The following is a 24,473-nucleotide window of genomic DNA, read 5'->3' as shown; positions in this document are numbered from 1 at the left end:
TATTAAGTGAGACACCAACCTGTTCAGGGGGGTGAGTTTGAGATGACTGGGTTGCTGCGATTCATTTATTTATTGCATTTATCTCCCATTTTTTCCTCCATGGAGCACAAAGTGGCGTACACAGTTCTCCCCCTCTCCATTTATTCCCCCCCCACAACCCTGTGAGATAGGTTAGGCTGAAAGAGGCAGTGGCCAGCCCCAAGGTCACCCAGTGAGCCTCATGGCTGAGTGTGGGGCTTGAACCCTGGTCTCCCAGGTCCTAGTCTGACACTGCAACCACTACACAACATTGGGCCGTGGGTGTTATACGCAAGAGCGACATGCTTCTCTCTCCTAAATGTGTAGTGGCACCAAGACTTGGCCGAAGGATTTTGGAACCACTACCCTTTTACTGGAACATTCTGTTTAGGGAGTGAAAGGAAGGGGGGTGGGAAATGTACGGAAATGATAACATTTTGAAATGTGTGTTTTGGTGGTACAAACAGAATGCAGTCACAGCTATTGTGTGAGACCCTTTTCCATCTCCTATTTTTATACCTTTCTGTGAAGAATGGATGTCTGGGTCATTTCTCAGGCTTCTGGTGTGGGAGTGGGGGCAAGGCAAAGGGAAGCGCTTGGAAGTGTGCGCGCACACCCTGGGATTGAAAACAGATGGCGATAAATGGCAGGAAGAGGGCAGGAATGGCATAGGTGGGAGAGCAGAGCATTCTCCGCTGTGAGAATGGAGGGCGGCTGGCACCGGAGCCATCTCAGCAGTTTTCCAGGCACAGCCAGGCTCAGAAAGGTACCGTATATTTGGGGGGGGGGGGCTAGAGGCTAAAAGAAGAGGGAGGGCCTAAGTAAGATGCATGTTATAATGCCAAATTATCTGAAACTGACTGCACGTGCATTCAAATAAAAGAGGAAAATCTTCAAACAAAAATCATTCTCAACACGTTTTCTCCAACAGTTCCTGTTCTTTGGCTATGGCATGGGTAGGCAAACTAAGGCCCAGGGGCCAGGATCCGCCCCGCGGACGGTCCGTCAATCAGCGTGTTTTTACATGAGTAGAATGTGTCCTTTTATTTAAAAGGCATCTCTGGGTTATTTGTGGGGCCTGCCTGGTGTTTTTACATGAGTAGAATGTGTCCTTTTATTTAAAATGAATCTCTGGGTTATTTGTGGGGCATAGGAATTCATTCATATATTTTTTTCAAAATATAGTCCAGCCCCCCACCAAGGTCGGAGAGACTGTGGACCAGCTCCCTGCCAAAAAAGTTTGCCGACTCCTGGGCTATGGCAAAGTAAATGATGATGTATTTCTTCCAAGGGGCTCAAAATGGCAGGTAGGCTAGATTGCATCCCACCCGCTGGTCCCCAGATCCCATTGGTGCTGGTGCCAATTCAGCCTGGTGTATTTTCTAGGCCCCACCTTATTTCTGTGGTTTTAGGATCTCTTAAAGGACTTTTTAATATTGTGTTTCAATCATTGTCGCCTTGGGACTTTAAGAGCAGAGAGTGGGATAACAAGAATGCAGAGAAGGGAGGGCAAAAGTAAGTCGCTGGAGCCAAAACCAATGGCCAACTAATTCCAGTTTTATGCCCACCCTCTCCTCTGATGTCCCACACAGCTGGCTGTACCCCCTGGGATGCTTGTAAGAAGGCAAGTAGGCAGGCCCCCCAGTGCTGGCTGAGGGCACGCTGACAGTACCCCCATCACCTTAATAGGGATACGACCCACCCTCAGAACAGTGCACCTGTATGGAAGGCAAAATTGAGAGAGCCTGACTAGCTTGCAATCACTCTGTGGGCTTCGTGACAGAAACTGGGGGCCTAAACTGTTGAGAGCCTGTGTGGCGCTGTGGCTAGAACGCCAGACTGTGATCTGGGCAACCAGAGTTCAAATCCCCACACTCGGCCATGAAGGTGTGACCCTGGGCTAGTCATGCGCTCTCAGTTTAGCCCACCTCACAGGGTTGTTGTGAGGATTAATAACGTGGGGAGTGGGGTTTCACCCTGCACTCAGAGGAAAGGCAGGGTATAAGTCAAATAAATGAATGGTTAATGAAGCCTTAAATATGTCTTATGGGGAGGACGGAGGGCAAGGAAAGTTTGTGGGATTAATGGGTGGGAAGGAGCACAGAGCAGAACTGGGTTCTTCACTACTCAGGAGAATACTTGGGCCCCTTAAACCTTTGAGGAGGACAGCTTTGTAAGGATCCCCATTCCTTCTTGGAGCAGCAGCCACCCAGAGATCAGCGCAAGACTGGCTTGACAGAGGAGAATGTGCATTCACCCAAAGCCAACTTACAGAAGTCACTGCAACACAGTGTGGTGGTCATGGGTATTGGCTCAGATCATAAGCAGCCAACGTGGAACTTTCCAGATGATAACTGAGCCGCATCCTTTGGAGGGCACAACATTGCCTACCCCTGTCTTAAACTGCTTTTTAATTTTGGAAAGGAATAATAATAATAATAATAATAATAATAATTATTATTATTATTATTATTATTATTATTTATTTATACCCCGCCCATCTGGCTGGATTTCTCCAGTCACACTGGGCAGCTTCCAACAAAATTTTAAAAATACAATAAAACATCAAACATTAAAAACTTCCCTAAACAGGGCTGCCTTCAGATGCCTTCTAAAAGTCAGATAGTTGTTTATTTCCTTGACATCTGATAAATTTATTTAAAATAAATCCATGGAGAATGCAGGTGGGCTTGCTAATATCTAAGCAGTGATGGCTAAATGGAACCTCCATGTTAAAGTGGTAGCATATCACTGGCTACCATATGCTTGAGCAGAGGAATAAACAACAGAGAAGGGCTACCTCCATCTATTCTTTGCCATTAGAGAGACCTTGGTCGGATCCACTGAGTAATCCAATTCTGTTTTTTGCCCAACAGCAGAGGAACCTGTGGCCCTTCAGGTTATGTTGTCCTGCTGGCAGCAGCCAGCACGGCCAATGGTCAAGGATGAAGGAGGATGAAGATGATGGGAGATGGAGTCCAGCAACACCTGGAAGGGCCACCACAGGTGCCCCAGCCCTGATACTGTAGTCATGTCAACGCTTAATGACTGGGTTGACCATCCATGTGCCAATGGGGGAGGGGCTTTATTATGGCTGCTCTGACCTTAAAACTAAATCCCATTGAGAGTCTTAAAGGCAGACTGGGTTTGTAGTGGGGGAAACGATTCCTGGCAACTCGTCCTGCACACAACCCTAGTGAAAATGAGAGTGCTCAAAAGCACTACCACGAATGGAGCATGCTCAAGAGAACCTCCTCTCCTCTGCTGGTGTTGGAAGGCTTCAAAAATTTGTGCTGTATACAACATTGAAGTCTCACATCAAACATAACTGATATGTAAAAAGGACTTTATGATCTGAAAATAGAGACAAGGTATGTACTTTTGTAACCCAAGAAAATCTCTAATAAAAACAAATTAATGGCAAAAAAAATAAATCTGCTGGCTTCCATGTCAAGGACTAAATGGGGAGTGCTTTGGTTGTGGGATCTGTTGGGGCATCACTGTATATTTCTCCTTCTGAATTGCTTGTTATCCCCTTGGGGAGGGGAGGAGAAACTAAATCAATCAAATGTCTATCTCTTCATTCTGTCTTGGAGTGAGCATCTGCACTGAGAACTACACCTGGGAATTATTATTTTTTAAAAAAAGGTTTTCATCCTGCAAAGCTCAATCTCCCTCATCACCAGAAATCATTTATGGGAAATTCAGGATTCCTGAGCCAACAAACATTTGTTATTACTCATCCTTTTGTCCAGGTTCCACTGATTACCTTGAGCCCAAGTCCAATTGAGATCAGGTGAGAATGACTGACCGGCCGCACTACAATAAGCTTCCAGTGTGACATCGTTTCAGGCCAAATATGGCAATAAATCTGATTCTAAAAATAAGAGTGAATCCCCCAAGTGATCCCCAGCTGCACTCATTTCCTTTTAGGGATCAAGTTTTCCACAGGAAAATCATAAATAGGCACTTGGTAAATATATATATATATATATATATTTAAAAAGCTGTATGCTACAATCACATGCGGATCTAGTGCAGCTTTGACAGAAATGCCCAGACACTGTTTTCGTGCCTGAGGCAAAAACGTGGCAGGCAAAAACTTCTCTCTGAACATACGAGAAAGAAAATGGGTGGGGGTGAGGGAAAAGAATGAATACACACCTACACACCCAAATAGCTTATCCAGCAATGCAAACAAAGTCAGCACCCCACAAAAGGGGGGAAATACGAGGGTGTGTTTATTTTAAATGAGAACCAGCATTTTGAAATCAAGGGTACGTACAGGGAAAGGGACAATGAGGAGAGTCTCTGTATGCAAAAATGAAAGCTGACACAAAAATTCATTGCAACCATTTCCTAGAACGACAGGCTTCTAGGATGAATATACTGTATGCTGAGAACCCTTTTCCCAAAGCCATCACTTGCTTGGACTCCACAAATACATCTAGCCACACTTCTTTGAAGCAGTGGTATGTCTCCAAAACAAACAATGGATCGTAATGGGCTGTGCCCTGGATGTCTTGCCATTAATATGGGAATGCTTTCAAAATGCCTTTAAAAATGCTGCATGGACAAGATGCCAAGAGGACAGGTAAACAAAATTTTGGCGAAACTGTCACTCAACTCATCAGGTGTGTGCAAATAGAAAACCTGGGTTCAGCACAGGAGGATCAAAGCCAAGTCACCCTCGCTAAGCCTTGTTCAAGGGTGGGCAGAATGTAGGTCTGAATCTATTAGTACTGTAGATCCTGATGACTTGCAATAGATCAACAAGAATTCCTGGCTCTTGCCTGTCAAACAATAGCAGCAAAATGACTAGGCTTCTGACATGAAGCCAGTCAGGACTGGACTTTTGTGAGAAAGCACTGTGAGCTCAATTATGCTCTGATATTGAAAAGAAATCTCTGGCTTGCTATTATTTGATTCCAGGTAAATGCATTTTGAACCAGGCTCTGGTTGGTGGATTTCTTAGTAGACCCACAAGTATGATGTCTGCCCATCACCGGGCTAGCCCACCTCATTTGGGTGGTTGTAAAAAGGAAAAACATGAGGCACATAAAGTGCTTTGTACAATTCAGTGCTAAACAACAGCATCATATTACCCTCTCCAGGAGGAGTCTCCAGCAAATATGGCTCTCACTCCATGTGATCATATTAGGCTCACAAGAGGGCAATAGCTTTTAAGAGCTTTACAACCCAGAACAGACCGTGATGAAGGTGCCATCTTCTCTCTTCCAGCACAAGATTTCATTACACTCTAGCAAAGGGCTCTCCAAACTGTGTGTCGCGATGTTAGTGTGTCACCTGCAGTGTGCAGGTGTGTCACGCAAACACTCCTCGGGGCTGGAAAATGAACAGGCAGCCCACAGGATTGCTAGTAAAACTGAACTACTGTGTCACAAAAAGATGTGTGTCTAAAAAGTGTGTCACCAACATGAAGAGTTTGGAAAACTCTGCTCTAGCAAGACAAAAGCTACAGCAAACAACTGCATTTTTAAAAATAAACAAAAACAACTAGATGCCATCATCAGGCATGCTTCACTATATTTTAATGTTTGAAAATGGTTTCAAGTGTTAACTCTCATCAAAGGGCATTTGCCCCTCCTGTAACAAAGTCTATGCATGTGCATCTGAATCAAATAATCGGAAGAGACCCAGAGGGACCCATCTAGTCCAACCTCCTGCAATGCAGAAACCCTGCCCACAGCAGTCCCTGGGTGAGCTCAAAGCACCAGCCTCCTGGTTAACAGCCAGATCCACTGACCCACTGCACCACAGGCTCCCAGGAATGAATGAATCACATATTCTGTCTGTTCACCCCTACCTCCCTTTCCCTTCACTTCCTTTGATGTTTCACTTGTTATCTGCTCGTAGATTGTAAGGACTTTGGGACAAAGACCTGCAAAGCCTGTGCTTTTGTGTATATAGATGACATAACATACATGTACATGTGTTGTCAGGGACGTGGGTGGCGCTGTGGGTTAAACCACAGAGCCTAGGACTTGCCGATCAGAAGGTTGGCGGTTCGAATCCCCGCGACGGGTGAGCTCCCATTGCTCGGTCCCTGCTCCTGCCAACCTAGCAGTTCGAAAGCACATCAAAGTGCAAGTAGATAAATAGGTAGCACTCTGGTGGGAAGGTAAACAGTGTTTCCGTGCGCTGCTCTGGTTCGCCAGAAGCGGCTTAGTCATGCTGGCCACATGACCCGGAAGCTGTAAACCGGCTCCCTCGGCCAGTAAAGCGAGTTGAGCGCCACAACCCGAGTCGGTCACGACTGGACCTAATGGTCAGGGGTCCCTTTACCTTTACATGTGTTGTATGCATGTGTGTACTTATTAATTTGTTGCTTTGGCTACATTGCCTGCATTCTGCCGTAGTCCTTTCAATATTCAAAGTCTTCATATTACTCCTGGCTGTTTATTAATGGCTGTTTTACACTTGGCCCCAAAATCTATTGTTTCAGCCACCTTTTTCAGAGGTCATCTTAAGATACTACAGCAGCATCACCTCTGAGTGAGAAGCCAAGAATCCCCAGACTGTCCAAATATTTCCTATTGGGACTTGACCCCTCTGCATGCAATTTGGCTTCAAAGTTTCCCTGCTACCAAGGCAGCTCATATATACCTAAGTACACAGTTTTACACGGAATCACACCCTTGGTCCACTTACCTCAGTATTGGCTACACTGACAGGCAGAGTTTCAAGCAGGTGACATTCCTAGCCCTACCTGGAGATGCTGGGGATTGAACCTGAGGTCTTCTACATGCAGAGCAAGTTCTCTACCCACCGAGCGAGGGCCCTTCCCTGTCGCAAATGTTTGCATACTGTGGCCCTGAAATCTAGCTCACAAGCACTAACTTATTCCTAATTCCAAACCTGAAGCGACAGCAGCAGTTTTGCTAGAGCTGGTTGAGAATATTATTTTCTAAATGTTAGAAATCTGTCATCTAAAATAAAGTACACCTGAATGATGCAAAAATGCATCAGCATATGTTGAGAGGCGGATTGAACAGGCATGTCACTATTAGCATATATAATAATTCAGCCGTTATGCAACTTGACAGCGTATACCCTCTTGAGTCACTGGAGGAAAACATGGCTTGTTTGTGGTTAGAGAGAACACGTACAATGTTCCCGCAAAACAAGTCACTCCCACTTTGAGATGAGCAGTTGCCAGGGAGGTAGCCATGTTAGCCTGTTGCAGCTAAAGCAAACAAGAATCTTGTGGCACCTTAAGAACCACCAACAGTTAGGGCATGGGTAGGCAAACTAAGGCCAAGGGGCCAGATCCAGCCCAATCACCTCCTAAATCCAGCCCACGGATGGTCCAGGAATCAGCGTGTTTTTACATGAGTAGAATGTGTCCTTTTATTTAAAATGCATCTCTGGGTTATTTGTGGGGCGTAAGAATTTGTTCATTTTTTTTTCTTTTCAAAATATAGTCCGGCCCTCCCATAAGGTCGGAGGGACAGTGAACCGGCCCCCAGCTGAAAAATTTTGCTGACCCCTGAGTTAAGGCGTCATCTTCTCTGGCCTACTTAGACTCAACAAACTCACTACTTCGTTCTGAGCAAAAACTATCCCCCACTGCACCTGGTCAGAAGGCGCATGTATTCGTGTATAGTGTTGGAAGATTGGGAAAGGCTTTGGAAGAAAGGGGTTAAGTTTACTGCATGTACTGTACTAAAAGAAAATAGCTGTTTCCTAGTTCTGCTGGATCTCTCGGCGGCATTTGATACCATCAACCATAACATCCTTCTGGACCGTCTTGAGGCGCTGGGAGCTGGGGGCACTGTCATACAGTGGTTCCGCTCCTTCCTCCTGGGCCGTGTTCAGAAAGTGGTGGGGGGGATGAGTGTTCAGACCCCTGGGCTCTCACTTGTGAGGTGCCTCAGGGTTCTGTCCTCTCCCCCATGCTTTTCAACCTCTACATGCAGCCACTGGGAGAGATCATCAGGGGGTTTGGGCTGGGTGTTCATCAGCATGCGGATGATACCCAGCTCTACCTCTCTTTCAAATCAGAACCAGTGAAGGCGGTGAAGGTCCTGTGTGAGTGTCTGGAGGCGGTTGGAGGATGGATGGCGGCTAACAGATTGAGATTGAATCCTGACAAGACAGAAGTACTGTTTTTGGGGGACAGGAGGCAGGCAGGTGTGGAGGATTCCCTGGTCCTGAATGGGGTAACTGTGCCCCTGAAGGACCAGGTGCGCAGCCTGGGAATCATTTTGGACTCACAGCTGTCCATGGAGGCACAGGTCAAAACTGTGTCCAGGGCAGCTGTGTACCAGCTCCATCTGGTACGCAGGCTGAGACCCTATCTGCCTGCGGACTGCCTCACCAGGGTGGTGCATGCTCTGGTTATCTCCCGCTTGGACTACTGCAATGCACTCTAGGTGGGGCTACCTTTGAAGGTGACCCGGAAACTACAACTAATCCAGAACGCGGCAGCCAGACTGGTGACTGGGAGCGGCCGCCGAGACCATATAACACCAGTCTTGAAAGACCTACATTGGCTCCCAGTACCTTTCCGAACACAATTCAAAGTGTTGGTGCTGACCTTTAAAGCCCTAAACGGCCTTGGTCCAGTATATCTGAAGGAGCGTCTCCACCCCCATCGTTCTACCCGGACACTGAGGTCCAGCACCAAGGGCCTTCTGGTGGTTCCCTCACTGCGAGAAGCCAAGTTACAGGGAACCAGCAGAGGGCCTTCTCGGTAGTGGCGCCCTCCCTGTGGAACGCCCTCCCACCAGATGTCAAAGAGAACAACAACTACCAGACTTTGAAAAGACATCTGTAGGCAGCCCTGTTTAGGGAAGCTTTTAATGTTTGATGTATCACAGTATTTTAATATTCTTTTGGAAGCCGCCCAGAGTGGCTGGGGAAGCCCAGCCAGATGGGCGGGGTATAAATAATAAATTATTATTATTATTATTATTATTATCATTATTATTATTATTATTATTACTATTACTATTATTACTATTATCATCATCATCATGAAAACGATGTATAGATGGTACTTAACCCCAGTGAAATTAGCAAAGATGTATCATACAAATGATGTTGGAAATGTAAAGAAAAAGAAGGTACCTTTTACCTTATGTGGTGGACGTCTCCTAAGGCGAAAGACTTCTGGGGGAAAATTTATAATGAATTGAAAAAAAGTTGAAAAATACATTTATCAAGAAACCAGAAGCCTTTCTCCTTGGAATAATAGGATTAGAACTACCCAAAAAAGATGTTAGGCTTTTTTTGTATGCCACCACAGCAGCAAGCCTTTTATTGGCCAAAAATTGGAAATTGCAAGAAATACCAACAATAGATGAATGGCAGATGAAGATGTTGGACTTTTTGGAGCTGGCCGACCTGACTGGAAGAATCCGGGACCAGAAAGAGGAGGAGACACAAGAAGATTGGAAGAAATTTAAAGAATATCTAGCTAAATATTGTAATATAAGATAATTAGAAGTCACTTGAAAGTAATAAATACGCTTAGGACTAGATTAAGAATGTGTTGTATAACATTAGGATTAGAATACTAATAATAGAGAAGAGGATAGTAAATGGAAGGAGTCAATTTCAATAGAAACATGATTTTGGAGAACTGTTACAAGGTGATACAATGAAATTCAGTTAGGGGGGATTCGAGGAAGTCAATTAACAATGTAAGGTAATTTGGGTATTGGAAGAAATAACTCTTTTTACATCTTTCTTTTGTACTGTAATGTTTTTTCTTTTGTTGTGTTTTATAATGTCTTTTTTTCTTATAAAATTGGAAAAGCAATAAAAAAAATTCGGGGGGAAAAGAAGGTGCATGTATTCATGGAGAGCACAGTTTTCCTTCTTGAAGCTTTTTAAAAGGGTGCGGAAGTGCTGTGCAGGCAGTTAGACACATTCATGGAGGAGGGGGCTACCAATGGCTGCTACCCATGATGTCTCTGTTCCACCCCCAGAGTGTGGGGGACAGGTGCTCCTCAGTACCAGTTTCTGAAAACCACAGGAGGGGAGAATATTGCTCTTGTGCTCAGGTGGGTTTCCTAATAGTGGTTGGCCACTGTCAAAACAGGATGTTGGATTTAGATGGGGCCCCTTTGACCCGATGCAGCAAATTCTTCTTAGGTTCTTAACTGCCAATCCCACAAAGCAGCCTGCTAGATCAGGCATAGGCAAACTCGGCCCTCCAGATGTTTTGGGACTACAACTCCCATCATCCCTAGCTAACAGGACCAGTGGTCAGGGGATTGATGGAGTTGTAGTCCCAAAACATCTGGAGGGCCGAGTTTGCCTATGCCAATGCTAGATAGAGGGGACACGGGTGGCGCTGTGGGTTAAACCACAGAGTCTAGGACTTGCCGATCATAAGGTCGGCGGTTCGAATCCCTACGACGGGGTGAGCTCCCATTGCTCGGTCCCTGCTCCTGCCAACCTAGCAGTTCGAAAGCATGTCTAAGTGCAAGTAGATAAATAGGGACCGCTCCGGCGGGAAGGTAAACGTCATTTCCGTGTGTGCTCTGGTTCGCCAGAAGCGGCTTAGTCATGCTGGCCACATGACCCGGAAGCTGTCTGCAGACAAACGCCGGCTCCCTCGGCCTATAGAGCGAAATGAGCGCGCAACCCCAGAGTCGGTCACGACTGGACCTAATGGTCAGGGGTCCCTTTACCCTTACGCTAGATAGAGCACACAGGCATGTTTGTAGGCAAGGTACCTGTTGCTTTCCAGCCAATCAATACAGGTCCCATTGTAAAACAAGCCCCCTTGCATGTCAGGTTGTTTCCTGCTCTAGACAAAAAAACCAACAAAATAACAAAAATTGTTCAGAAATGTTGAAGCCCTCACCTGCTTTTTAGTAACTGGGCACCGAGGGACAGTGAAAGATCAAAGGCATACAATTATTGTCAAACACTAAAAGATTAAGCACAGAAAAACTACTGGCACTATAAATATACTGAAAGAAGTTTGTTTTTACTGCCTTAATGCTCCTGCCAACACACGGAGGCAGCTCTTCCTTTTGGAAATTTTGGCCTTCCTTAGTTCCAGGATTTATTCCGGACCTCCTGATTCTCCTCTCCACTACCCCTCCTCCGCTTTCCATTTTCCCTAAAATAAATAAGCTCATAAATGAAAATGCTGGTTTCTGTCAAGCTGTCATTACTTATGACATGTATAAAACTGAGAACAAAGAGAAATACATTATCTGCTCGCATTTGTCATTCCTTTACATGACTAAACCCTCGTTTTATTTAACTAGGCTGCAATTCTGATTCTCCCCCGACGTTTTGAGGGGACTGCACAAGGCATCAACATGGAGGCTCAAAGCTGTGGCGTTCAGCAGAATCCCCGATGTAATCCAAGAAGAACAAAGAATCCATGTCTTGGCTCCTCTCCCAGGCTCACCTTATGGAAGAGGTCCCCTGGTATGTGGATGCTCCCTCAGAAACAACCCACTGATCTCCAGCAGATCTCTCAAGCACCCAATCTGAAGATGCCTCCATTCCTGAGCCAACCAGTTTTCCAGCAACACAATCCCACCACTTGCTGCAGAATCTTATAAGCCTCCACAGTTCTCCTTTACAAAGCAACTCCTGGCCACCAAAAGTGGTGATGCCTGCACATGACGCAGAGCAGGGCTGGGGAACCCGTGCCCACTCCCAGGTGTTGCTAGAATCCCACCTGCCATCGGCTGTAGCTGGCATGTTCAATGGGCAAAGATGGTGGGAGACTGGATCTATGGCAATTTCTGGAAGGCCACAGGTTCCAGGAAGCAGTAACACCTTAGAATGAAAAGGCAAAATTGGGCGTGTGGAGAACCTCTGGTGGTGGCCTTTGCAGCTTAAAAAAATACTTCCATTGTATGTTTATCTGCTGCCAGAATAACAAAGAGATCTCTTTTTAAAAATGGATTTTAAGTTAATCTAGGTCAGGGGTTCTCATACTGCGGTTCACAACCTCCATTCAGGCAGCCCAAGGAACAGCTGCAGAAGAGTCAATAATTGATTCTGTGCCCCTGACAACACAGATGAAAACAATTTGCTAAATGGACCAAGGAGGCCCTGGTGCAAGACCTGAGATTTTAGTAATATGGCAGTGGTGCTGTGTGCTATTTTTGCTCTAGGAATTAACAAGCTAAAACAACTCTTTTGTCAATGGCCTAGCCTCAGGCTTGTGATTTTCATAACATACTAAAACTGGTTTTCACAAAGGTGCTGGTATGAGGGAGGTTTGCTGAGACCCACAGTGAATTACAAGTGGTCCACAAAAGGAAAATATGGGAACTGACCTAGATCAGAAAATCTGGAACCACTGATTAAACTCATTGCTGCAGCCTTAACTTTTAAGCATTTGTTTTATTTGCATCACATATTTCTTTTGAAGAGCTTATGGGAGTATGCTTGTAGAAGGGGCCGTTGTTCAGTGGCAGAGCACATGGCCTGCATGCAGAAGAGGTCCCAGGTGAAACCCCTGGCATCTTCAGATTGGGAAAAGATTCTAGTCTGAAACCCAGGAGAGCTGTTGCCAGCCAGTGAAGACAAAATGAACCAATGGCCGGATGACTCAGCATGAGGAAATTTCCTATAGACTCAAGTTCTTTCATTACAGCAGGAATCTTGCCTACATATAGTGCCTCCAAAAGTGCCATGAGCACTAGTGCTGTGGTATAAACACTCCCCACCCACAGGCCATTTGACTTGGGTGGAGGGTGGGGAAGCTGCAAGTGTTGCTGGGCTACAGCATCCATCATCCCTGAGAATGGGGCTGGATGGGGCTGATGGGAACCATAGTCCAGCAACAACAGAAGGTAGCAGGTTCCCCAGCCCTGGTTGGAGTCATATTGAGAGAACCAGCGTCTGCACTGAGCTCTATGGCGAAGTGGGGAATCTGAACTCACGTCTGGCTCACTCCTTCAGTGTCAGCAGACAGAATCAAAATTATTCTAGGGAGTCCTAGTTCACTGCATCTGAACCCTTCACAGCCACTGCATGTTCCTTCTCGAAGGCCTGCCAAGGAACAGTTAATAACTGGCATATTAAAAAGCCTCCCACTGCGGAATGTGAGCCCCCAGGCTGCGGAGCAATCTGAGAACACATTTATATGTCTGCAAAAGCCACATGTCCAAAACAAAGCAATTAAATTAGATATGGCACAAAAGGCCAATGCCATATTAAGGTTGTGTCATTCACCAGACCCAGCCCTGAGGAGGCAAAAGCAATCCAAGCCAGAACAGGAAGGCTCCCCTTCTCTCAAGGGGGAGTTGGCCAGATAGCCTGGGAGAGGCCCCACCCTCCGGGGCAGTAAGTATGTCTACTGGGCTCTTCCGGAGAGAGGTGGGGCCTCCCCCCCCCAATAAAAGGTCCCCAGACCACTTCCTGCCAATTGGTTGATTCTGCAAAAACACCTCCCTCCAGAAGAGTTCAACAGTCATGAAGGGAGGGGCCTCCCCCAAGCAAAGTGACCTCTTCCACTTAAAAAGGCATAGCAAGTGAGGGCAACTGAAGGATTTTCATTTTCCATCTTGTTGTTTAGTCATTTCGTCGTGTCCGACTCTTTGTGACCCCATGGATTTTCCATCTAGGTAAAGGTAAAAAGGTAAAGAACCCCTGAACGGTTAAGTCCAGTCAAAGGCAACTATGGGGTTGCGGCGTTCATCTCACTTTCAGGCCGAAGGAACCGGCGTTTGTCCACAGACAACTTTCTGGGTCATGTGGCCAGCAGGACTAAACCGCTTCTGGTGCAAGGGAACCCCATGACGGAAACCAGAGCGCACGGAAACGCTGTTTACCTTTTCCATCTACATTCATTCTGCATGTAATTTATCCTGCATGTACCACAAGACAACCCTACTCAAGTTCTGTCATATTTCGTTGATTAAAGAAACCATTTTGCCAACTAAAAAGGTGCCCCACCCCCAACTTGAACTAGTCAGAAGAATCTCTTTTAAATGTTTTAAATTATTTTTAAAATACCGTCAGCTTGTGAAAACGGCAAGATGGCAAGCGCCATCGTAGAATAATAACCCCACTTCTATGAGGTTCTTCTTTGAAAATGCCTCTGACAATACAGGTGAGCACCATCAAAAACCAAGGGATGCTCTCCAGAACTAGGTTTTTCCTCCACATGATTTATTCATTAAAATCCATTTATATCTCACCTTTGCCTTTCAAGCTGGAGCACCCAAGGTGACTAACAACAACAACAAAAAGTTTTAAACCCCACCAAGTTATAAAACAATTTTCAAAAGACACTTGAAAGTAGAGCAGTTCAACAACAAGAGAGAAAGGAGAGGAGAGAAGAGGAGAGAAGAGAAGAGAAGGCGTAAGACCTTTCAGCAAATGGCCAGGCCAAAGGCATCAGGACGCCATCAGAGAGGAAGTCAGGTGGATGCCCATCTCAGGGCAAGGATTTCCACAGCTTAATCACTGCAAGAGAAAAAGCCTTTTCACAGATTAGAATCACACCTCAAAAAAGGACCAACCTAGTTGAACAAAGCAGAAAAGCAGGATAGGATGGGAGGAGGCAGCCCTGAAAGTAGCCATGTCCTCAGTTATTTCAAGGGTGTGCAACTATGCACACATTTTAAAAACTGTAAGATTTCTTCAGTCAAGCAACAGCTTGAGGACTGTCATATTCTCTCTGGGAACTCTCATGTGCGCTTGTCTGCACTGAACCATGCCTATGTTTAGTACTACATGCAAACTGGGTCAGAGAGAAAGAACTGCCCTCCTTCCTAACTGCTAAGACAGACCAGAGTGTTTGGGCAATAGCTTTGGGGGGAGGGCTAGGTAAGACGAGGGGGCCTGAGTACTGTACACCCTACATGGCTCCTTCTTCCTGCCCCAGAGTTATTCAAAACAGCAAATACTGCAGAATCAGTTACACAAAATAAAAACAAGCAACTCTGCACAAGCAAAAATATCTGGCTTTCCTTGGTGCAGAATCTGGGTCACCTGGAGCAGAGGATTTTAAAGTTATTTTATTGTAGAGTTCAAGCAGCCCTGAAAAAAATGGGTTTCAGAACAGGATAATAAAAAACAGACCTCATGTTCTACAGGGAGGCCCTTGGCACTGACGAAAGCTGATGGAAGGGGAAAGGAACATGCTCACAGTTTTCAAGTAATTCAGAAAAGGTTGGAGGGATTCTGTTGCTTTGAAAACAGAGTAACCTGAACAAAAACAGGTTGGAGCTGATGAGAGTTGTAGTTTAAAACATCAGGAAGACACCAGGTTGGGGGGCTGATATAAAACACTACCAAGTGTACTTGGAGGGTTGTTCCCCTCATCCCCGCTCAGTCAAGCAGAATATAAGATTTTAGACTGTACACACTTCAGAGCAGAATTTCTCACTATAATTGTGTATGGAGCCATATGCATTGATGATGCTGTATAAATAAATGTTGATAATAATTATAATTATTATTTCAGGAAATAAATAAACAGAATAAGAGAAGTGATGCTGGAGATGTGTAATCTATCAAACAGCAAATGCAGAAAAGCAAAGTACACTTTCCAGTGTGTGTGTGTGTGTGTGTGTGGTCAAACTAAAAGAATAGTATGTGTAGTAGTAGGAGCAGCAGCAGCAGTGGACAAAACAAGAGTAACATGTTGAAGATCCCGCAGAAGCAGGTCAACCTTTGGGGACTCAGCTACATTAGCAAAGAAAAAGCACTTTATAGGTGTTGTATATACATTATAACACTGTGACACCAGATGGCACTGTGAAGTTCGGTTTTTGCCAACCCGATTTGTCATACAAAGTTTACAATGCATTTAACTGAAACGCTTCTCCGATGTGTCTAGATCCAGTCTTGCCCAATGGACCAGTCATGAGGCTGTCCCAAGACTTCTATGCTACCTAGGGTGACCTCACATCTCAAGACTACTCATTCCAGCCACTTCCTAATCTGCCTTCCTGCCTTTCTTAAATACGCTATTTAAGGCTCCCCGCCCCCTCTTCAGTTTGGCTGAAGTCTACCTCCCATCAAAAAGGCACTTTTTATGAGCTGGCCCCTCTCTTTAATAAACTGCAAAACACTCGTGAACATTCTGTGGCATCACAGGAGCTTAGATCAGTGGCAAAAGAGTTATGATACAACAACAGTTTCTATTTATCATAAGCCACAGCATTATAGTACAGTAAAGATGGGTGAGTTCATTTGGGGACAGAAGGTCAGAGACACAGGATCTTATGTCTGGCCACAGCTTAATCCAGCAAGAGGAACTTCTGGCCCATAGATGAAACGGAGCTGCCAGAGCCTTCCCATTTGGCTAGCCAGGTCATTCTGGTGAACTCACAAATACAGCTGCCATCATACCTGACATAAGGTATTGGGCAGGTAATGGTACGGCTTTAAAGGATGGAGCAGGAGCTTAAAGAGGGCTCCCAGTGGTTCCACTGCTGGAGAAGGGCACACCCCCAGTCACCCATCAGCTGATGGGCAACACCAGTAGCCTTAGCTTGAGGAGGAAAAAGTGGTTTCTCTTTAATGGAAATTGCTCCCCCCCCCCTGCTGTTCTTTAAAGCCTCCCCACATTCCTGAAATAAAGAGAGCTACAGAATGGGTGGATGGGTGCACACAGCATGCAAGAGAAAGGCATGTCTCCAAGAAGCCAAAAAGTTGATCCAAAGATCACTCTCTAGAACAGGGGTAGCAAATGTGGGACTCACCAGGGTTTGGACTACAGTTCCCAACCAGCCCCACACAGCACTGCCCATGGTCAGGGATGATGGGAGTGTCTGGAGGGTGCAGGCTGGCCGCTGCTGCTCTTGTTGTTGTTGTTTAGTCATTCAGGTGTGTCCGACTCTTCATGACCCCCTGGACCAGAGAACGCCAGGCACCCCTGTCCTCCACCGCCTCCCGCACCTCCCGCAGCTTGCTCTGAGGCATCTGGAAAAGCAGGCCTTCATTGAAAAGCTGTATCAAGAAGCAGACTGCAAAGAGCCCACAAACATGATGAACGCTCACTTCGAGACAGCTGTCCTCGTCTTCTTCTTCAGAAGATATAATTATGCAGCAGCTTCAGCATTTACATCTAGCTCTAAAAAAACAGCACACTGGCTAAAATATATGGAATACTGGTCAGGACACAGCTGCGGCGGAGGCACCTACAAAAACAAGTTCTCTATCAGGCACGCAAACAAAAAAGCCAATAGCTCCAGACAATAGGAGCTGGGCTAAGTCCCAGTGGCAGCTCTCTCAGAAGCTGTTTTTTTTAAGGGGACTTTCAGATCCTGCTGGACTACAAACCCCTCTCATCCTGACCACTGGTCACTCTGGGTGAGGCTGATGGGAGTCCAACAGCTTCTCGGGGCCACAGGTTCACTGTCTCTGTTTTAAAACTCACCAAAATAAGACCGGAGAAGATAAGCTTGAAAAAGTGGGGAGCATAACCAGTAATCCCAGTAAGGGGAAGAGAGCAGGTCACCTGCAGCCAGAGAGTGAGAGTTCAGGTTCTGTACACCTACCTGTCCCTCCACTAGACAAAGAAAAGAAATTAATAGGAGAACCTTGATGAATCAGCCCAAAGCACCACATTGCCATTTCCAACAGTGGACAAAGGAAGGCCCTCTTAGGAAGCCCACAAGGCAGGCATGAAAACAGCCCTCCTGCTCTGTTGCTCCCCTCTAATAACTGGTATTCAAAGGTCGACTGACTTTGAACTGGGAGATTCATAACAACAACAACAACTATTATTATTATTATTACTATTATTATTATTATTATTATTATTATTATTATTATTATTACTAATACTCTGCCCATCTGGCTGGGATTCCCCAGCCACTCTGGGTGGCTCCCAACAGAATATTAAAAACACGATAAACAATCAAACATTAAAAACTTCCCAAAACAGGACTGCCTTCAGATGTCTTATAAAAGTCAGATACAGTGGTACCTCGGGTTACAAACACCTTGGGTTACAAACACTACGGGTTACAGACTCCGCTAACCCGGTAGTTTCTCAGGTTAAGAACTTTACCTCAGGATGAGAACAGAAATGATGCACCGGCGGCAGCGGGAGGCCCCATTAGCTAAAGTGGTACCTCAGCTTAAGAACGGTTTCAGGTTAAGAATGGACCTCCAGAACAAATTAAGTTCATAACCAGAGGTACCACGGTAGTTGTTTATTTCCTTGACATCTGATGGGAGGGCATTCCACAGGGCAGGTGCCACCACCAAGAAGGACCTCTGCCTGGTTCCCTGTAACCTCACTTCTCACAGGGAGGGAACCGCCAGAAGGCCCTTGGTGCTGGACCTGAGTGTCCAGGTTGAACAATGGGAATGGAGACACTCCTTCAGGTATACTGGACCGAGGCCGTTTAAGGCTTTAAAAGTCAGCACCAACCACTTTGAATTGTGATCAGAAATGTACTTTATAGCCATCAGTCTGCTTTCTGTATATTTCTCCCACAAAAGAAACTTATCATGCCAAGGCAGTGCCAGGGGTGTGATAGGGACAACAGGGAATCTGCTTAGAGATTGCTCTGCTTTCCTCAAATGGGGGCATACAGGACACCCCAGGAAAGTTCACTGAGCCCAACTCCTCTTTCCATTTAGTAAACCAGAAATGCAATTGGCTCCTGGGGTTTTTGAACAGATATCAAGCCCACCTACCCTAACAGGAGGGAGGAGTCACCAGTTTCCCAACTGGAAATCCAAAATATTGCACCTTTCTTGAAAATACAAGTTATTTAGGAGTCTAATGCTTCACTCTTGTTTTGCTACTAAAGCTGTATGTAAAGTATTAGAGGAATTCAATATTTAAAAGGAAAGTTTTTTAAAAAGAAATTTCCTCAAAATAACAACAAAAATTGAGCACACACTGGTTTCTAATGAGAATGCCTTTGTTCCATTCTCAAGCTGCCGCCTACATATCCAGAGCAATAAGGATGGTCAAAATATTTTCTCCACTTACTTAGAAAAAGAAAATACTTTATTCAACTGCTAAATTTTGTCTGCTTCAAAGTCATCCCAACTACTACACAAACATTTTTTTAAAAAATAAAAAAGCAAACACTGTACTGTAAATCACATATGAGCATTCTAACAGGGCACTCAGGATGAGAAGTTTTTGGAAAAAGCATCGGGGGAGGTAGGGAGGTCAGAATACTGATTAATCACATGTGGTGTGGCTGTATCACACGACAAAATCAAATGTTCAAGTGTTTACATTATTTGTTTATAGGAATATGGGGGAAATGGGGTTGGGGGGAAGTCAGGGAGACTATACTTTGGCCCCTTATGTTAAGAATTCTGAAATATACTTTGGCATTTGCACAGAAAAACAAAAGCAAATAATCAGGGAGTATACCATCAGACCATTTACACATTCCCACATTGACACGCAAGATCAAAGCTCTCCGAAAATGCCCAAGCTTTAAAGGAAGAACACAAATGTCTCTTTTGCCAGAGGTCTTGCATGCCCAGCACTGGCAGGCACTCCAGACAGGAGAGAAAGGGGAGGAGGAGGAGGAGTGCTCAGTTTTGGAAACACAGGTGCCAGGTCACCAAACCCGCCTCACACAAGGACGTTTGTAAAGTGAAACACTAAAACAGACATGCTTGTGGACATCTCCAGTTCTTCAGCAGCATTTCTCAGAGAAAAATTGTGTGTTCTTGTCAGTTTTTTAGTTATTTTTGCAAACCTGGCAATATCTTTAATCTTTTTTCTGTTGTTGTTTTTTTGTCAGAGCAATCTGTATCTTACGCAGGACACCCATTTGAAGGTCTTTTGCTCCTCGAGGCGGAGGACTCCTTTGGCGCCCGGTGCCTGGCGCAAGAGACACAAACAGCACCAGAGAGGCGCTTCAAGCCTTTCTGAAAGACGCTGTTGGACAGGCTGTAGATGACACAGTTGCAGAAGCTGTTGCTGATGGCAAGCCAGGTGGTCAGGAAGGAGGCTGCTCGGCTGTGGTAGACAGAAGAGCTCTCCAAGAGGAAGTAGATTATGTAGGGGAGCCAGAGGATGTAGAAGACGCTGGTGATGCGCAGGAGAACCATGGCATAGCGCTTGTCTGGGCATGGCTGGGCATCAGCCGCTTCCCCTTCTTGGGAGCTGAACCGCACGCGCCTCTCATTGATCTCTTTTGTGTGCTGCTGGCAAATGCGGAAGATGCTGAAATAGGTGAAGCAGACCACGAAGGCTGCCGGTGCATACAGCATGATGATGATGAAGAGGGTGAAGATGGCCCAGGTGTCCCAGGAGTCAGCACACCACTGAAAAACATCCCCGTGATAGCCGGGCTTTCCCCAGTCAAAGAAAGCCGGGAGGAACACGGCGCCCGAGTACAGCCAGATGAACAGGATGCAAACCCGGAGGCGGCAGGGGGTGACCAGGGTGTTGTAGGACAGAGGCTTGGTGATGGCGATGTACCTGTCCACGCTGATGCAGGCCAGGGAGGTCATGGAGACGCTCTTGAGCACGGAGACCACATAGCCAAAGGCTCTGCAGATCACAGACTCCGGCAAGAAGGTGACCCGGTAGTGCAGCAGAGAGAGTGAAGGCACCAGGCAGCTCACACCCACCAGGAGGTCAGCGTAGGCCATGGTCTGGATGAAGTAGCTTGTCGTGTGGTGGTTCAGCAGTGGCGCACAGTGGAAGACGAAGATGACCACAATGTTGCCCGAGATTATGAGGACGGTGAGGAAGACAATGACGATCAGCTCCAGCAGGCAGATGTCCAAGGCCTCCGGATAGCCGGCAGCCAGGAGGCAGAAGGGCCTGCTGCTGCTGTGGTTGCTACCATCGAGGGAGGCATTCATCTTGCGTCGGTGGCAGAAACCCCCTCACTCTGCCGCCACTGATGGTGGATGCTGCCTGGCTGCTTCTGCTGTCATTGCGGCTGCCACACGTGCCACCTTGTCAAAGCCCAAACAGAATATGGAGAGGCTCCCTGGAGCTGCTGGGCATTGTCCGCAGTGGCTCCCTCCAGGAAACACCAGCTCTTTGGGCTGCAGCCTCCACAGCCACCGCCCCCTCCTCCTCCTCCTCCTCCTCTCTCTCTCTGCTGGCAGCTCAGCAACACACCACGCACAGATGCGTGGAAGGGGGGGCGATAGAGAAAAGGGATGGAGGGAAGCTCGCTTGCTTGTGCAATTGGGGGGGGGGGGAGATCCAGCAATAGCCACGCGAGGGCGGGTGCTAGATGAAAAGGAAAGGAGGGAGGGGTGCCTTTACAGCATCCCCCCTCCCATAGCTTCAGGACGCGAACAAGCCGGCCTCCTCACCCACAACGCCGCAGGACTTCGGCTAGCCTCTCCGCAGCCGGCTGGAGAATGGGCGCCGCCGCCGCGCCGGATCCCGCACCTCTCCGTCGATGCAGGAGTGAGGAAAGAGGAGGAAGAAGAGAAAGTCCGGCCTGCGGGTCCCTGCCCCTCCCCCACGGCTGGGCTAGGCTGAGCTGCCCTCCTGCCTACCTGCAGCCGAGAGGGACAAAGGCGAAGCGAGCGCCGGGAGCAGACGCAGAGGGACGCGGCAGCGGCTGCTTTTGATGCGCCCAGCCAGGCAGAGCAGCTGCCCGCCGCAGAAGAGCCTGCGCGGCGCAGGGGGAGGAACCCAGGTGCGAGGGAGGGGGCGGACAAAGGAAGACGATGGAGGGGTGGGGGCGCAGCCAAGAGCCTCCCTTCCGCGCCCGGGTAGCCGCAGCAAAGGCGCGCGCGCCCTCGTTTCCCGGCTCGATCGCCGGTGCGCCCCCTCATCTCCAAAGAGGAGCGCCCCGCCCTTTAGCAAAGAGGGGCCGCGGCGGAGTCTGCCAGGAGCCAAGCCCACCCGCTTCGTTCTTCTGAAGGGGCTCTCGGAGGTGCGAAGAGTAATCGTGCGCTCCGAGGTCCAGTTCCCTTACAGGTTTGCAACGCGTCTTTCCTTGGCTGATCACCAAGGCATTAAGTTGTTGTGTTTCCCCCAAAGCTGTACTTCTTGACCTAAGATGTGCAGCAGAAATCCTAATATGCCCTTCTGAGTTAGACGCATGGGAGTGGGCTGCGAGGGGGCGGGGCAGACGGCATGCTTCACACATCCCAAAGTGCACGCTCTCTCTCCCAAGACACACTCTCCACTTGGTTTAAACCATCTGAACCCAACCCAGCTGGCACACTCCCATGCCCACTGAGATGTTTAAGCTTGGCAATTATGCTCTGCCATGCTCTTAACAGGTCCTATACAAAATCGCCACTAAATGATAGTGACCTGGGCATTATGGGGAAGACACAACTGAAAGATATCTGACTTACAATAAGTAGGAACTGTGCAAGAGCTTCCCTCAGAGGATAGCATCAAAGCCTCTATAGAAGCAAACACTGGCTGCAATCCCTTGATCAAATCTTAGCTTAATAAGCCACCATATGAATAAGCTTCAAGCACCTGCATTTAGGCACTTTGCTGGCTCCTCTGTGTGAATGAATAAACCAACCAGGAAGCCACAGTTAAGCCATAGTTTCCTGTTATCAGTGGTGTAGCGTGGGTTGTCAGCACCCGGGGCAAGGCAAGTAATTTGCGCCCCCTAACCCGTGGATTTGCGCCCCCTAACCCATGGATTTGCCCTAACCCCAGATGTTGCGGCCGGCGCGGCCGGCCCCCCCTGCACCCCCCACGCTACGCCACTGCCTGTTATGTCCAATTGGGGAAACTATGGCTTGTGGATCCCGAACAGGCCAGGACACAAAGACAACTTTAAACGTTTCTCAGAGAAGCCACAACCTTGCTTCAGTGACACATACAACAGCCGTAATTGAGGCTAGCAGGTTCACACACAAACTCTTTATAGGTAATAAAGGTCCTGGAAAACAAGCCTTATGAGCAGGGCTGTCTTTAGCATATGCGCCGCCAGGGTGCAAAGATCCGCCCAATGCCCCAAAATTTACTGCCCACGTCTACACCCACGATATACTTCTCCGTGGTTGCAGGCAAGGCCATGGCGGTGGTGGCCTGCCCTTCTGAGTCTTGCTGCTGTCGCCCCTCAAGAGCCGGGCGCCCAAGCTCCGCAAAGGCATGCAGCTTCACATCCAGGCACTTTTAAAAGCTCCCCAGGAGGAGGAAGGAGAAGAAGAGGGATGCAGCAGCCATTCTGATGGTGGGCGAGAGAGCAACGCCTCTCCACGCAGGACGGGACTCTGGGGAGGAGAAAGCGGCCGGGGGGGAGGCCAGCTTTGAATGTCAGCTTGATCAAAATTACTTATTTTTTCGTAACAGGTAGATAGTTAAGAGCTTAGGCGGCTTCAGTGGTACGGCCCCCCCAGAATTCAGTGCCTGGGTGCCCTGCACCCCTGGGTAAAGACAGCCCTGCTTATGAGGAATGGTTGGGGGAGTGGGGGGTGTTTAGGAAAACAGGAGACTGAGAGGAAATATGATCGCCATCTTCAAATATCTAAAGGGCTGTCACCTAAGATGGAGCAAGCCTGTTTTCTTCTGCTCCAGAGGACAGGACCCAAACCAATGGATTCAAATGACAGGAAAGCATATTGTGACGAAACATTAGGAAGAACTTTTTGATGGTTCAACAGTGAAACAGACTGTCTTGGAAGGCTGTGTGTGGACTTTCCTCCCCTGGAGGTTTTAAAAGGGAGGCTGGATGGCCACTTGTCAGGGATTCTTTAGTTGCGATTACTGCATTCCAGGGGCTTGGACTAGGTGACCCTCAGGGTCCCTTCCAACTCTACAATTCTTCTACAGTCGTACCTCCAAAGTCGAATGGAATCCGTTTCAGAAGTCCGTTCGACTTCCAAAACATTCGGAAAGTAAAGCATGGCTTCCAGTTGACTGCAGGAAACTCCTGCAGTCAATCGTGGAACCTGTGTCGGATGTTTGGGTTCCAAAGAATGTTCGCAAACCGGAACAATCACTTCTGCATTTGCAGCGTTCAGGAACCAAAAGGCATTCAACTTCCGATGTACGACTATATTCTATAACCAGTGGTTTGAACTGTACTGGGAAAGGAATGGAAGCCAGAACTCAACTGATTTAATCCACAAAGAGTTCTGTAAATGGGTGTCAGCGCTGCTTTTGGGACAATACCCACCTGCCTGTTGGGGGACGAAGTGCCAATCCCAATCTCTGCTGTTGTGAAGTGACAGCCAGATTTATTTGACACATGCCTGGATATGTATTCTCCTGAAAAACTTTCTAACTGGTTGAATGGAAAGGCAAAAGGGCCAGAAGATTTACTGTAGCAGCTCTCACTTCATCCAGTTCTATTCGCTCCAGAGACATCTGCTGGGGAAATGGCTCCAGAGCAGCAGCAGCTGCTACCAACACAGATGGGTGTGTTAACGTAAGGACCTTCTGCCATGTGGGGCATAGACGCACCAGTGAGGACAGAGGAGCAAAAGTCATCAAGGACAAACTTCTGAAACAAAGGTTTTGAGTCCTAGCTGAGAAAGGGAGTTGGTTTTCAGAGATATCCCAACCGACAGGCCTTTCAGACACTCCACCAGCTCCTTTTGGAGTTGCATTTACTCAGCAT

General features: G+C 47.2%; 2 protein-coding genes and 1 long non-coding RNA gene across 5 annotated transcripts in view; 1 reads left to right on the top strand and 2 right to left on the bottom strand.

The window, feature by feature from the left end:
- The window catches only part of RABGAP1 (RAB GTPase activating protein 1), a 93,377-nt gene that overhangs the window by 23,166 nt on the left and 45,738 nt on the right, over nucleotides 1-24,473 (bottom strand). The gene's annotated exons all lie outside the window — the stretch shown is intronic.
- On the top strand, nucleotides 804-3,654 carry LOC310754949. Its single transcript, XR_014544098.1, has 2 exons — nucleotides 804-1,325; nucleotides 2,895-3,654. It is a non-coding gene; the product is annotated as an uncharacterized lncRNA (long non-coding RNA).
- Nucleotides 18,928-21,607, bottom strand: GPR21 (G protein-coupled receptor 21). Its single transcript, XM_083597412.1, has one exon. The coding sequence runs from the start codon at nucleotides 20,776-20,778 to the stop codon at nucleotides 19,720-19,722; it is 1,059 nt and encodes a 352-aa protein (XP_083453538.1). The 5' UTR covers nucleotides 20,779-21,607; the 3' UTR covers nucleotides 18,928-19,719.

Source organism: Podarcis filfolensis, assembly GCF_964270895.1.
Source record: "Podarcis filfolensis genome assembly, chromosome: Z".
Classification (NCBI taxonomy): domain Eukaryota; kingdom Metazoa; phylum Chordata; class Lepidosauria; order Squamata; family Lacertidae; genus Podarcis; species Podarcis filfolensis.
The sequence above is the reverse complement of the archived record's forward strand: the minus strand, read 5'-3'. Positions and strand labels throughout refer to the sequence as shown.